Raw genomic sequence first — 15,250 nt, 5'->3', positions numbered from 1 at the left:
CCAGGCATAATGTGAATGGTTAAGCTGTACACCATGACAATGTAACTATCATACAGTAGATTTTATCATACATATAGATTTAAATGTCATGTCATTCACTCCAACTTTAATTCAGTTGAGCACCATGTATTTTAACTTGCCTAGGTTTAAATGCTAGCACCATGTAGTGAACTGTATGAGTACATGAATAAAAGTATGTGAACTGCATCATTCCTCACTTTACTGATTTAGTACAGCACTTACGAGGGAACGTCAGTTAACATCATGAAGAACCCAACAATGAGGATCAAGGTTCCAACAACTGCTGCTGGTAACAACCACCCTGTGTAAAACCCTTGAGAGGAAAACAAGTTAAAACATTAATAAAACTATGTAAGAATAACAATACAGCCAGTGAATAACATTGGTTTAAAGATTTGTCAGTTTCTGCAGAGTAGATTGGACAAGAATACTGGATTCAGCAGGGTAAAGGGAACAAATTTAACAAATGCCACAAAAGGGAAACACACATAGCTGGAAGAACTCAGTGGGTCAGAGAGCATCCATGAAGGCTAGGCAGTCGATGTTTTGGGCCAACATCGATGCTGCTTAACCCACTGAGTTCTTCCAGCACCTTCTTTGTGTTGCTTCTGTTTTCCACCATCTGCTTTTTGTTTACCTGTGTATGGCAAATACTGTGGGAATAACATACCTGATGCAAGCGGAATGATTACACTGGACTTTACAGGGCTGTCAAGATGTCTGCTCTGTGGTAACAGTAGCACTGCCGCTGGTGTGGACCCCAGAACAGCAGGAAGCAAGGACATAGTGGGGTTTCCTTCCTCAGCCCTCCTGCCCAACATCTCTGCACAGGTTTACATTGTTCATAGAATGGGACCATCAGCTGGTTTTTCACAATGAAGATCATCGGAGGTTGGCATCAAAGAAGGCACCACCACACACACACGTTCTGGGAAGCAGTGATGGGCGCAGGGCACCAGAGCAGGAGAATATCCCTGCATTTCCCCACTCCCCCTTCCACCCAAGAGGGATAAGCCTGGAAGAGACCTCACAGAGGAGGAAACAACAACAGGGCTAGGCTCCAGTTTGAACACCCAGGTCTCTGGCTGCTGCTGACTGGATTTTGGGAACACCCTCCAGGTCCAGGATTCGTCAGGGTGCCAGTGGCGAGCAGGGCCCCTAAAGGACCTTGGGTGCTGACAGACACTTCAGAACCTAGGGGCCGAAGAGGTGCTACCTGGATCACTTGAGCTCACCGCTTGGACCAGAGAGGAGGTCATACAGCTAACAAAGGTTATGGGGACGCAGCAGGTGGCAGGATGCATGGAAACTCGGTGTCTCTGAAGAGACTGTCTTTTGTTTCTTTTTATTATCTTGATAGTGGTGCTGTATTAAAAGCACCCTCACAGGGCAAACAGAGATTTTTGTGATATTTTGTGTCCATGACATTTTGGGTACAAGGCAAATGGGAAGGTACATTGGAGAAGGTACGGCTACAGGACAGATGTAATGGACATCTTGGGACTGTCATTACATCAGGTAAAAAGCCTCCTCCATTGAGACTAATTATGGCATAATTTCTAGGAAAATATTTAAAAGAATATGGATTGAGGTTGGTGGAAAAGATGGTGAAGGGTTGGAGGTAAATCATGGAAAGAAATGTATGGGAATTGGCTGGAAAGCTGAGGGACCAGTTTCTGGGCCCAATATACATTTCCTTTCTTCCAGCTGATGTGGATGAATGAGAGTAAATTAACAAGTCTCCAGACAGGTTCATACCAATCCATGCAAAGTAAAAGGCAATCTTCTCTCCAAAGTAATTCCGGATGTGTTCCAGTGGCTGGTATTTGTACCACTTGCCCCAACGAGCCCAGTATTCGTATAGTATCTGCCGGCGGCTGAGATTCTCAGGACATGTGTCTTTACTTGGGGGCTTGTGTGGACCCTAAGGGAAAGGCCAGTCATGAATATCAGTTATTGTGTGGTGGTGTTCCAGCCACCTAACTCCAATATCCTTCTCCCTAAACCCTTCCACCAACAAGGGAGGTGCCCATCACTGAGGTAAGACCACAATCAGACTGGTCGGGAGAAGCCAATGCTGAGCCTCCATCTTAAGCTAAGGTGCAGCCACAGAGTCCAACTCCAAGGATTCAGTACGGACAACTTAACCACCATTTACTTTCATGAGTGGAAGTAGAGGCATAAAGGAAGCTCAAGATTGTTTTATCCAATTTTTTTCTTGCACTTTGGTAACTCAGTTATTTATTATCTTTTGTATTTATTGTATCCTTTTAATTTAACTTATTGCCTATTATTGTAGTTTGTTTTTGAAGTCCCTGCTCAGCTACAGCAAGTAAGTGTTCAATGTACATGTGTTCCAAAATGATGTAGATGCCAATAAATTCATTATCTTTATTGAAATTAATTTGTCCTTTATACTTAATTTAGTGAGTCCATTAATATAAAGCTCAGCTAATGAGCTTAAAAGATATCACAGTTATATCCAGGTTCTTTTGAGTTTTGGTATGAGGACAGCTATAAACAGAACAGAGTACTTACATCATGAAGGGGGAATGCAGCAGAGAACACTTGCTCACTTAAGAGTTTTTCAATGCCAATATGGGACTTTCGCTGAATCCCAAAACCAGTTTTTTCCAGTATTTGATAAACCTGTCCAAGGGAAAAACAAGGAAGGCATCAGAATCAAATTAAACACACTCTATAAAGAACAAGTGCATGCACAGAGAAAATAGGGCTCACAGCGTTATCAAGCGTCGGATTTACAATGTGTCAATCAAAAACAAAATTTTACATTAAATGAAAATAAAATAAATACTCAGGTGCTGGGAATTAGGAATTTTTTTTAAAAAGCAGAAATTGCTGGGAACATTTAGAAGGCCCAGCAGTGGCTGTGGAGAGAGAAGCAGAGTTAACATTTCAGGTCAAGGATAATTCATCAGAACTGGGAAAGAGACAAAGAACAGATGAGTTCTATGTTGCAGGGATTTAAAGCATAATAAATAATAGTTTCTTCATTAGCAAGGGGGCCTAAGGTTATAGGAAGATGGCAGGAAAATGGAGTTGAGAGGAAAAATATGTCAGCTATGATTTGAATGGCAGAACAGATTTGATGGGCCAAATAGCCACATTGTGTTCCTCCATCTGAATGAACAAGAAAATAGCATCGACATCCAGCTTAGAACTCTCAACTGCTCCATTCTTCCTATACTGATGTCTGGCTGCGAGTCATGGACCATCACAAATGCACTGGGGGGAAAAAATCAATTCAGCAGAGATGTGGTTCCTCAGAAGAACGCTGTGCATGTCAAATACGAACAGGATAACAAATAAAGTTCTACTGAGAATGAAAACAAAACATACATTACTTAAAAGAATCAGAAAACAGCGATCAAAATTCTTTGGACACATCATGCGAAGAAATACATTAGAACATTTAATTACAAGTGGAAAGCTGGAAGAAAAAAGAAGCAGCGGCTGAACAAGGGAGGCACCAACTACAATTTGGAGGGTCGGAGTGGATGGAGAGACATGCTGAATGGCAAGGCACCCGAAAAAAAAATCTATGGATGGGGGCTGGATATGACAGTTTCTGATAGGGGGAGGACAACATTGCTATGGGACATCCCAGCTGTCATGTCCGTCCTCCCTCATCTTCCCAGAAATTGATCATCCCCATATTTTGTTCTTGATCCTCAAAATTAAAATCCTTAGAATATAAATATTTGTGATCCTAATACTGATATGACATTCTAAATGGCTACTTTTGGCTTTCTGTCCAATGAACAATTCCTGGCCCCTTGTCTTGTACTATATTGAATTCTTTCCTTGTTCTGATGAACAATCAACCTGCAATGTTCATTCCGCATCTCTTTCCACAGAGGCTGCCAAGAAGCTAAGTGCTTCCAGTAGTTTTAATTTCAGAGCTATTAAGCACTTTTAAAGTTGGCTTCAGCACACCATGTCGCAAAATCTTATATTTGTGATTCCCTCAGCACCAATTGCATGTGGCGATCCAACCTTCTTGCCTTACATAGCAATCTCATGTTCATGGAACTTTTTAAAATAAAAAGTAAATAGAGACAGGTACAAAGGAATAAAGATGGTATAATTTGCCACACGTTCATAACCTTAGCCAGAGTACTTCATGCCTGCTTAAGGAGAGAAATGCTGCTCTTAGGCAACAGAACTTACTATTTGGTGTCTTTGTGTGTTAGAGAAGAAGTCCTCTTGATTGTTTCTATTCAAGTACCTGCACAGAAAGTAAGCTTCTGAATGAAGATGTTTATCTTTCTCCTTTATGGTCTATGATCCCAAAAGCATCACACATAAAACAAAACATGAAAAAGTGAGGGGGGGGGGAAGGTGGGGGGGTGAGAGAGAGAGGCAGAGAGAGACACACACAGAGATGTGTTTTCTGGAAAGGCTGAAGGAAGAGAGATTTGGCTACAGAATCCCAGGAATTACATTCTATATAGTTGAAACATGGGTAGGAATGTTGTCACAGAAGAATCAGGGGTGTGCAAGAGGGCAGAAATTTCAGAGGATACCAGTACCACAGGGCAGCAAAAAAGCATAGCAGCCCAATGCATAGCACACGAAAAGAAACAATTCACACCAACACAACACAAAGAAACCAAACACAATCCAATATCAAGGCTTAAAAGGCTGGTAAATAATAGAAAAAAGGTAGTTGATGGTCAATGGTGGATGTGGTGGGCTACCGGGCCTATTTTTGCATGGTGCTACTCTACAATAATTCTAACTAAACTCACAATAAAACCTAACATCCAGATACTTACAAACAGCTTCTGCAGGTGTTTAATTTTGAATTTGATTACTTTAATAGGTCTTGTTCCACTAGCATTTATATAACTTTATAAGATCACCCATGTGATACTGAGAAAGACTATAAGATGTTTTCATGATCCATCTATGTAATTTAACTATTCAAGCCTCCCTTCACTCTGGGGAGGCAAAGAATTGCTGCAGGAACTCAGGATCCATGGGTATTAAAAGTCAGTCAATGTTTCTGGTCTGAATGAAGGGTTGAGACCTGAAACATTGATTTACTATTTATCACCATGGATTCTGTCTGACCTGCTGAATTCTTCAGCAGTTCTTTACCTGCTCAAGATTCCAGCATCTGTAGCCTTTGTGATTCTCTTTCATTCTGGTGAACCTGCACTGTACAGAGGTCAATATCTCCATTGAGGTCAGGAGTCCAGAGCAGATGAGTGAGGTAGTCAGGACAAGATGCATCTAGTGCCAGGGCCCCATCTTTTTACAGTTTATATCAATGACTTGGCTGAAGGGTGAGAATGTATAGTTGTCCAGTACACAAGGGTGCTGGAGAAACTCAGCAGGTCATGCAGCATCTACAGGAAGCAAAGGGATATAATCAATGTTTCGGGCCGGAGCCTTTTGTCAAGGTAGGAATAAAAAGGTGGGGGAGGAGGGAGAAAGGATGGGGGAGGAGCATAGGTCAACAGACAAGAGGTTAGAGTTGGATATGGGCAGGAGAGCAGAAGAGAAAAAGGTTGCCAAATTTGCTGTTGACACAAAGGTAGGTGGGGAAAAATAAGCTGCAAAAATCAATACAATAGACAGGTTAAGCAAATAAACAGTGGTTTGATGAGTTGAATCAAATGTGGGAAAATGCTCAATTGTCCATTCTGGAAGGAAAGAAATCTGATTATCAAAAAGATGCAAGATCACAGAGCTTTGAGATGCAGAGGGATTTGGGTGTTCACATGATCACAAAACATAAACTAGTGTTCAGTGACAGCAAGTACTTAGAAGACAATGTTATTTTAGAAGACAAGCGAACAATACATCCCAACGGACAGGCTGTCTTATGAGTTGGTCATGCTAAGCTTGTATCCACTAGAGAGGGGATGACAAACACTAAAGATTCTGAGGGGTCTTCATGTCGGGGTTATAGAGAGGATATAGAATCCAAAAGTCGGGAATATTGTTTAAATACATTTTTTAAAATTCCCCCACAAAGGGCTGAGAGTCTTTGGAATTCTCTTTCTCAACTTACATGAGAAGTAGAGCTTTTGATTTTTTAAAATTCAGACAGATGGACATTTGATAAAGGGTGCTCTGTTTTCAGGGAGAGACTAGAATGTGGAGTTGAGGTTGCATCCATTATCATTTCAAATAGTGTAACAGACAGGAAAGGCTCCCAATTTAAATGCTTGTAACACAAAAGGTGATATATAAATATATCGTACTTTAAAAAAAATCTTTCATAGGGCAAGCTGAGCCTTGTATAGGACACATCATACCAACCTTTCCAATTTGGAGAGTCTAAACTGACAGGTGTAAAATTCTGGTGGAGTTTTAGGAACATCTTCATACATGACATTGTAGATTCTTAGCTTTGATAGTATTTTTTGTGACCAATTGGAGCTACAATTTTCTCTTAGCTGAAAAAAACAACATCAGTTAATTAACGTCAGACCTGGTCAGAGGCCTGACCTTAGTCCATCTGAAATAGTCCGATGCAGATCGTTCAGACAACCCAACTCTAACTGTTCCATTCACCAGGTGGTGCATTGTTGCCTTCCATGACAGATAAGGACAGGTCAGGTGCAGTCAACCAGTCCATCAACACCTGACCCGTGCCAACCCAAAAAGCAATTATCTCTATTCACCTGAATACAATATTTAATTTTAAATCATGATTAAACCACAGCCAGAAACCTATAAACCAATTTTATGCATTTAAGGTGAGAGGGAGAAAGTTGAAAGGAGTAATGCAGGGTAAGATTTATATATATATTTATATAAACGCAGTGGGTACCTGGAATGGTCTGCCAGCGGCAGTGAAGAAAGCAAATACGATACTAGTGCTTCAGAGGCTTCTAGATAGATGCATGAAAGTGCAGCGAGTGGAGGAAAATGAACAGATTTAGTTTCATTTGGTATCATATTTTGCACAGGCATCATGGAATCATGGGCCAAAGGGACTGTACCTGTGCCGCAGCATCCCATTCAATTTGGACCACACAGTTCAGTCCACATGGTACAGGCATTCTGATCTGACCTCCTTGCCCAGCCAATTTGGGAACATGGGCCCATCCAGTTACATCAGTAGTTTTCAAACTTTTTCTTTCCACTCACATACCACCTTAAGTAATTCCTTACTAATCATAGAGCACCGATGACATACGGATTACTCAAAGTGGTATGTGAGTGGAAAGAAAAGGTTTGAAAATCACTGAGTTACACTATATTTAAAAGGTCATCTTCCCATGCTCCAACTGGATTTCCCGTCAGAATTTACCATGGTTAATTCAGTTCAAAGCAAACAACAACACATCATTTGCTGTTCTGTGTTTCATGCTTGTATTTGTAGTGGTTCGACAAGGCGGCTCACCACCACTTTGGGGAAACAAGACGGGGAATAAACATCACCAATGCCCAGACTCTGAAAGTAAATGAAATAACAAAACTAACAAATCATCCTGAAATGGCCAGGATTCAAAGAATTAGCTTTCCCTTGTCTGATGTTGTGCATCAGGTGTGTTTATTTTCCAACTCCATCAGCATTCCTCAACTACCACGATTATAACAGTGGTGGCTTCTTACACTGGCTGGTGGGATGCTGAACTACACAACCCAGGATATGCCTGGATTGAACCCTGGACTACGTCGCTTATACTGAATTCCACCAAGGGAGCACAGTAATTGACCTCTGTATCAACGAATCCCACTCCTTGGATCCATTTGGACTCTGGGTGAAGAGAAGGTCGAGTGCTGTGAACACCAGATTGCAACCTGTTTCGTCATCCCAATCCAAAACAGGATGAGGAACCTGGATAAACTGTCTTGGACTTGACCTCCCCCCAGCCCACCTGGCCGCAGGCTCCCTGGTGGAGCATCTGACCCAGGGACATTGGAGGTGGCAGACCTTCCACCTCTGTCACTGCAGATGTCAGGTTCTAAGAGAGAAAGGGAGAGGAATTCAAAATCTTGGGAGATTTCCTTAAAACCGCTGGTCAATTTCTGATTAACAGATGGCTCAGGAGGGCAGTGGGATAAGGGTATTCCAAGGCACATCAAGATGAAAAGGAAAATCCAAGCCAATCACAAGTTGGTAGATCTCTGACTTTATCACCTGCACAAATTTTACCCTTGACCAAACAAAGCTCCATCATTCTCTCAGTGGTTGATCTGAATTGCTCCCCTTTTAATGTACTGTTTGCCTCCTGGTAAATGAACAGTGTGTTGGGAGTGGAGATTTAGTTACTCTGCTGGGGGAAGGGGCGAAGGAAGAGAGAGGAAAGGTTAAAATATTTAAAGTGCCACCCAAGCTTGTTCTCAGGCCATGGATAAATCTCTTACCTGCAGCGGAATGCGTAGACACAATTTCTCTGCATGAAAACACAGTACTTCCCACGGAGCATTCAGCAATACATAATGGATCATACTACTCTCACCCCGCCTCTCGAACTGCAGACAAGAGATAAATGGAATGATCAGGAAATCTTCTCCAACCCAACATGCCTCCACAATCCTGAAACACTGACTTTCTCCCCATGGATACTGACTGACCTGCTGAGCTCCTCCATCAATTCTTTGCTCGTTTCCTTCATGTGTTGCTTTTATGTTTTTCTCAGCCTCCAAAAACCTTTGAGATCCACCAGGACAGTACTGATTTTTCTCACCTTCTCACCAAAAATGACATGGGAACTTCCAAAGAAGGCGATTCTCTCTTCTCTCTTGTCAATCACCAAAATCTCTTTGTCTGTTGTTGGCATTGGCCATACATTCTTGTTTACCCTGGTATAACTCTTTGTGAAGCTCCTTGGGACATTTTATTACTTTATAGAGGGTACTCATCACAAATTATTAGATTTGCAAGTAACTGGTGCTTTGTTAAGGTCTGCCTCACACCAGCTACACAAGGCCATATGCATGTTATTAAGTTAGATCTTGACTTAATGGAAAAGGTAAAAAGAATAATTGTATGAGTGATCAATTTTACATTTCCCCTCCAATACCAATCTGCCAACAATAGATTTTAAAGCACACCATTACATTTAGAGCATAGGAGACCATTCATTGTTGACCCCTCAGCTTGGATGCTGCAGCAGTTAGCACCATGACATGAAAGCTATATACTTTTTGGACACTCCACCCCCGCACCTGGTTCAGACAGGTGGAGTTCCAGATAAAGCACATCACCTCCGGCTCCACCAAATACTACCACGTCGTCAGCTCTTTGGACCAGGAGACCATGGCCAGAGTAGATGACCTCATATAGAACCCACCAGAGGAAGGTAAATACGATGAAGTCACTGGTTATCAGCACATACAGGCTCTCCAGACATGAGAGGGCAGCCAAGCTCATGCACCTGGACAGCCTGGGTGACACAACACCATCCACCTTCATGGATGAACTGCTTGTGTTGGCAGAGGGCCGCAAACCCCGCCTCATGTTCGAGCAGGCGTTTTTAGAACAGTTGCCCAACGACATCCAGCTACTGCTGATTGACGCAGATTTCAGAGACCCCAGAAAGGTCACTGCTAAAGCTGACACACTTTGGTGGACCAAGCGAGGGGAGACCGTCTCCACCATCAGCCAGTTGACCTGCTCACAAACTGAGCCGCAAACCGAAACCACCCCCCTGACCCATGTCCAACAACGTCCCCACAGACCACACAAGGGAGCAGACACCAAATGGTGTTTCTACCACCAGAGGTGGGGGGGGGGGGGGGCAGATGCCCGTTAATGTTGGCAGCCCTGCGCATTTCTGGGTAACGCCCATGCCAGCTGCCACTGATGGCTTTGGCGGCTGGCCAAGTAGCCTTCTCCACATTATGGACGAGTCCACAGGCCATAGGTTTCTTGTCAACACAGGTGCAAAAATTAGCATAATCTCACCAACAGCACTTGAGACCCGCTCAAGACCCCATGGCCCTACCCCGTGAGTGGCCAACAACACCTCTATGTAGACTTTTGGCAAAAGGCAGGTGACTATACATTCGGCTGGGATTTCACACTCACGAAAGTACAACAACTGTTCCTGGGCGGAGACTTCCTGAGATCACACAGCCTGCTAGTCGACCTAAAAGCCAAATGACTGGTGCACGTGCAAACTTTCCAAACCTTCCAACTTGAGGAAGCTGGAACGCCAGCCCCAAAACTTTCCTTGGTGTCAGCCCCCACCGATAAATAGAGCCTCATTTTGGCCGAGTTCCTGGCAATCCTCAAGCACCAATTAACATCCACCATGCCGAAGCATGGTGTTCAACACCACATCACCACCCAGGGATCCCCCTCAATGCATGTGCCTGACACCTGCCTCCAGACAAACTGCAACTCACAAAGAAAGAGTTCAAACTCATGGAAGAACTGGGCATCGTCCGGAGGTCTGACAGCCCCTGGGCTTTCCCATTACACATAGTTCCGAAAGCCACTGGTGGTTGGCGACTGTGCGGGGGCTACAGGCACCTCAATGATGCCACCATTCCAAATCACCATCCTGTCCCCCACATCCAAGACTTCACAGCGCACAAATTTTATTGAAGGTCCACCTGGTGTGCGGCTACCATCACATCCTCATGCATTCCAACGACATCAAGAAGACGGTCATAGAGGAGTCACATGATGGAGTAGTGGCCGGTAGGGGAACTCCAGCCCTCTCCAGAAAAGTTAAATAAAGATAGAGAAAAAGCAAAGGCACAAACATAAAAACCAAAACAAAGTGAAAGTAAAAGTGTGGAGAAAATGGCAGCGAAGAAAGAAAAACCAAAAACAACGGGAAGAAAAGAAGAAGGAAAGACGTCGGAAGAAGGTGAAGGCCTTACCTGTACGAGGAGGCCCGCCGTGGGGAGAGAAGCCCGCTCCCTGAGGTCAGTCGAAGCCCCAAACTCGGGACTACAAAAATGGCTTACGGAGCCAAACAAAAGTGCGCAACCGCGCATGCGGGAATCCTCGCGCACGCGCGATGCGCAAGACAAAAATAACACTGACGGGAGGGGGGACCAGCTGAGGAGTTGATCTCCACAGCTGAAACAGACAACTACAACACAACAGCAAGAGGAAAACATAGAAAATAACAAGAACAAGAAAGAAGAGAGTAAAAATAAGAAATCAAAGAAACAACAGATGACCAACCCAGAGGAAGAAGACCAACATCAAGACACTTCTAACAAAAATAAGAAGACCAAAAATACCCAACAAAACAAACAACCCAACATGAAAACCAGAAGAGACAGAGGTAAAGGGCACAGATCCTGGAGTGGACTCAGAAGAAGAGGAAGAACACAGAGAAATGGAAGATGAAGGGAAGGGCAAGTACATGGATATATTTTTTAAAATAATATATGGAAACAGTAAAAGAATGGCAGTCACAAGAATTCAGTGAAATAAAAAGAAGAATAAAAAGTACAGAAGAAAAAGTGAATAGATTAGAGATGATCATGTCAGATATAGGAAAAAGAGTAGACAAGGTGGAAGAACGAGAAACAACCATAGAAATGGAAGTAGATGACTTAAAAAAGAAATTAGAAGAATCTGATAAAAAAGTTAAAGAGACACAAGAGCTGTTAGCTCAGAAGATAGATATAATGGAAAATTATAATATAAGAAACAATATAAAGATAGTGAGCCTTAAGGAAGATGAAGAAGGCAAAAATATGAAAGAATTTATAAAATAATGGATCCCCAGGGTCCTAGGAAGACCAGAATTACAGGAAGAAATGGAAATAGAAAGGGCACACAGAACATTAGCCCCTAAACCACAACAAAAACCAAGATCCATTCTAGTAAAATTCCTAAGATATACAACAAGAGAAAATATATTGGAGAAGGAAATGAAGAAAATAAGAGAAGACAAAAAACCACTGGAATACAAGGGTCAAAAATTTTTTTTCTATCCAGATATAAGTTTTGAACTCCTGAAGAAGAGGAAGGAGATTAATGCAGCAAAAACGACCTTATGGAAAAAAGGTTATAAATTTATGTTAAAATACCCAGCAGTACTTAAAATAGTTATTCCGGGGCAGCAAAACAGACTATTCTCGGATCCGGAAGAAGCACGAAAATTTGCAGAACTACAAAACAGACAGAGAGATGAAGAGATGTATATATATATATATATATATATAAAATAGAGTATAGGTAAGAACTAAGAAGGGAAAGAAAGGGAAGAAAGGAAGTAAGGAGGGAATTAAGAGAGTGACCTTTGTTATATATGAAGATTAAAATCTTTTCTGGGGGGGCTGGGTGGGGAAGAATTACAGTCACTGCAAAATCAGTTGACGCTTGCGAGTGAATTCGCAAATCCAAATGGAGAGGGGAGATGTGGTTGCCTGACAAGGGACAAAGGGCAACTCAGAAAGGGAAGCGACTATTGGGGTTAAAGGAATTTTAGATATGAGAATAGTGGAAATATTTTATGTTTTAGAAATGTTGTCTTATAATGTGTTCAAAAAAAGAAAGCAGAAATGGATAAGAAGGGAAGGTGGTGATGAGGAAACAGAAAGGAAAGATAAACAAAGTATGAAATGGCTATGTTGAACTATATGACTTTAAATATTAATGGAATACATAACCAAATCAAAAGGAAGAAACCGATAAATTTACTGAAAAAAGAAAAAATTGATATAGCATTCGTACAAGAAACACATCTAACTGAAGTGGAACACAAGAAATTAAAGAGAGATTGGATAGGACATGTAACAGCAGCATCATATAATTCAAAAGCCAGAGGAGTAGCTATATTAATCAATAAAAATGTACCAATCAAAATAGAAGAGGAAATAATGGATCCAGCAGGGAGATATGTAATGATAAAATGTCAGATATATTCAGAATTTTGGAATTTACTCAATGTATACTCACCTAATGAAGAAGATCAAAAATTTATGCAAGATATCTTTTTGAAGATAGCAGACACACAAGGGAACATACTAATAGGAGGGGATTTTTAACCTTAATTTGGACTCAAACATGGATAAAACTGGAAAAAAAACTAACAGAAAGCACAAAGTAACCAAATTTATAATTAAATCGATGCAAGAAATGCAACTTTTGGATATATGGAGGAAACAACACCCAAAGGAAAAGGAATATTCATATTATTCGGGCAGACATAAACCATACTGAAGGATAGACCTATTCCTGTTATCAGCCCACATTCAAGGGAGAGTTAGGAAAACGGAATATAAAGCTAGACTATTATCGGACCACTCACCCCTGTTATTGGCAATAGAGCTAGAGGACATCCCACCAAGAATGTATAGATGGAGATTAAACTCTATGCTACTTAAAAGACAGGATTTTAGAGAATTAATTGAACGACAAATTAAAATGTACTTTGAAATAAATACGGAATTAGTGAAAGATAAGTTTATACTATGGGACGCAATGAAAACGTTCATCAGAGGGCAAATAATAAGTTATGTAACTAAGATGAAGAAGGACTACAATCGGGAAACAGAACAGTTGGAAAGGGAACTAACAAATATAGAAAAAGAATTAGCAATAAAGGAAGAGAATTGGCAGATAAAAAAATAAAATATGAAACACTACAAACATATAAGGTGGAGAAGAACATAATGAAGACAAAACAGAAATATTATGAGCTGGGAGAAAAAACGCACAAAATTCTAGTGTGGCAGCTTAAGACAGAACAAATTAAAAGAATGGTATTGGGATTAAGGAAAAAAGACAAGCAAATTACATATAATCCAACAGAGATAAAGGAAAACTTCAGGGAATTCTACGAGCAACTATATCAAACTGAAAACGAAGGGAAAGAAGACAAAACAGATGAATTTCTAACTAAAATTGAACTACCGAAATTACAAACAGAGGAGCAAAATAAATTAATAAAACCATTTGAAATAGAAGAATTACAGAAGATAATAAAAAAAAACTACTGAACAATAAAACACCAGGAGAGGATGGATTCCCAATAGAATTCTATAAAACATTTAAAGACTTATTAATTCCTCCCCATCTGGAAGTAATCAACCAGAATGATAAAACACAAAGCATACCAGATTCATGCAAAACAGCAATAATTACAGTAATACCAAAGACAGGGAAAGATCCACTTGCACCAGCGTCATATAGACCAATATCTTTACTGAACACAGATTATAAGATAATAGCTAAACTATTAGCAAACAGATTAGCCGACTATGTACCAAAAATAGTAAATCTAGACCAAACTGGATTTATTAAAAAAAGACAAACAACAGACAATATCTGTAAATTTATTAACTTAATTCATGCAGTAGAAGGGAATAAAACTCCAAAAGTAGCGGTTGCTTTAGAAGCAGAGAAGGCCTTTGACAGAGTAGAATGGAATTATTTATTCAAAGTACTACAAAAATTCAGCTTACCAGAGAAATATATTAATTGGATTAAAGCATTATATAAGGGGCCATTGGCGAAAGTGACAGTAAATGGATATATATCAAAACAATTTAACTTAAGCAGATCAACGAGGCAGGGATGTCCACTATCTCCCTCACTGTTCACGTTAGCTATAGAACCACTAGCAGAACTGATAAGAACAGAAAATAAAATAAGAGGGATAAAAATAAAAGAGAAGGAATATAAAATCAGTCTATTTGCAGATGACGTTATAATATACTTAACAGAACCAGAAATATCAATAAAAGAATTACATAGGAAATTGAAGGAATATGGAGAAGTGTCGGGGTACAAGATCAACGCAAATAAAAGTGAAGTAATGCCAATTAATAATGCGGATTTCTCAAAGTTTAAGAAAGAATCGCCATTTAGATGGCAAACGCAAGCAATGCGATACCTAGGTATAAAACTAAATAAAAACCTCGGCCATCTATATAAACTTAGTTACCATCCATTAATGAAATAATTACAAGACGATTTAGAGCATTGGAAAGACTTACCACTAACACTGATAGGAAGGATAAACTGTATTAAAATGAACATTTTCCCAAGGATACAATACCTATTTCAGTCATTACCAATACACCTAACAGAGAAATTCTTCAAGGTGTTAAAGAAAATAATAAGGAAATTTTTATGGAAAGGGGGGAAACCGAGGATAGCACTAGATAAATTAACAGAATGGTACAAACAAGGAGGCTTACAACTACCAAACTTTAAAAATTATTATAGAGCCGCACAATTAAGATACCTATCAGATTTTTATCAAACAAGGGAAAAACCAGATTGGACCAGATTAGAGCTAGATAAAATAGGGGAGAAGATACC

The 15,250-nt window shown here is 40.6% G+C and overlaps 1 protein-coding gene across 2 annotated transcripts in view; it reads right to left on the bottom strand.

Annotated features, from left to right (window-relative positions):
* LOC138742271 (anoctamin-7-like) overlaps positions 1-15,250 on the bottom strand; it is an 88,895-nt gene that overhangs the window by 48,985 nt on the left and 24,660 nt on the right. For both annotated transcript variants that reach the window (XM_069896417.1, XM_069896418.1), the window contains exons 5-10: positions 8,374-8,481; positions 6,316-6,452; positions 4,213-4,270; positions 2,560-2,670; positions 1,780-1,945; positions 244-334 (exon numbers count right to left, since the gene is read on the bottom strand). In XM_069896417.1, coding sequence (XP_069752518.1) covers positions 244-334; positions 1,780-1,945; positions 2,560-2,670; positions 4,213-4,270; positions 6,316-6,452; positions 8,374-8,481 — 671 coding nt within the window. The remainder of the gene's footprint in view (positions 1-243; positions 335-1,779; positions 1,946-2,559; positions 2,671-4,212; positions 4,271-6,315; positions 6,453-8,373; positions 8,482-15,250) is intronic.

This window comes from Narcine bancroftii, chromosome 9 (assembly GCF_036971445.1).
Source record: "Narcine bancroftii isolate sNarBan1 chromosome 9, sNarBan1.hap1, whole genome shotgun sequence".
Classification (NCBI taxonomy): Eukaryota; Metazoa; Chordata; class Chondrichthyes; order Torpediniformes; family Narcinidae; genus Narcine; species Narcine bancroftii.
Note: the sequence above shows the minus strand (reverse complement) of the source record. Positions and strands in the feature narration are given on the sequence as shown.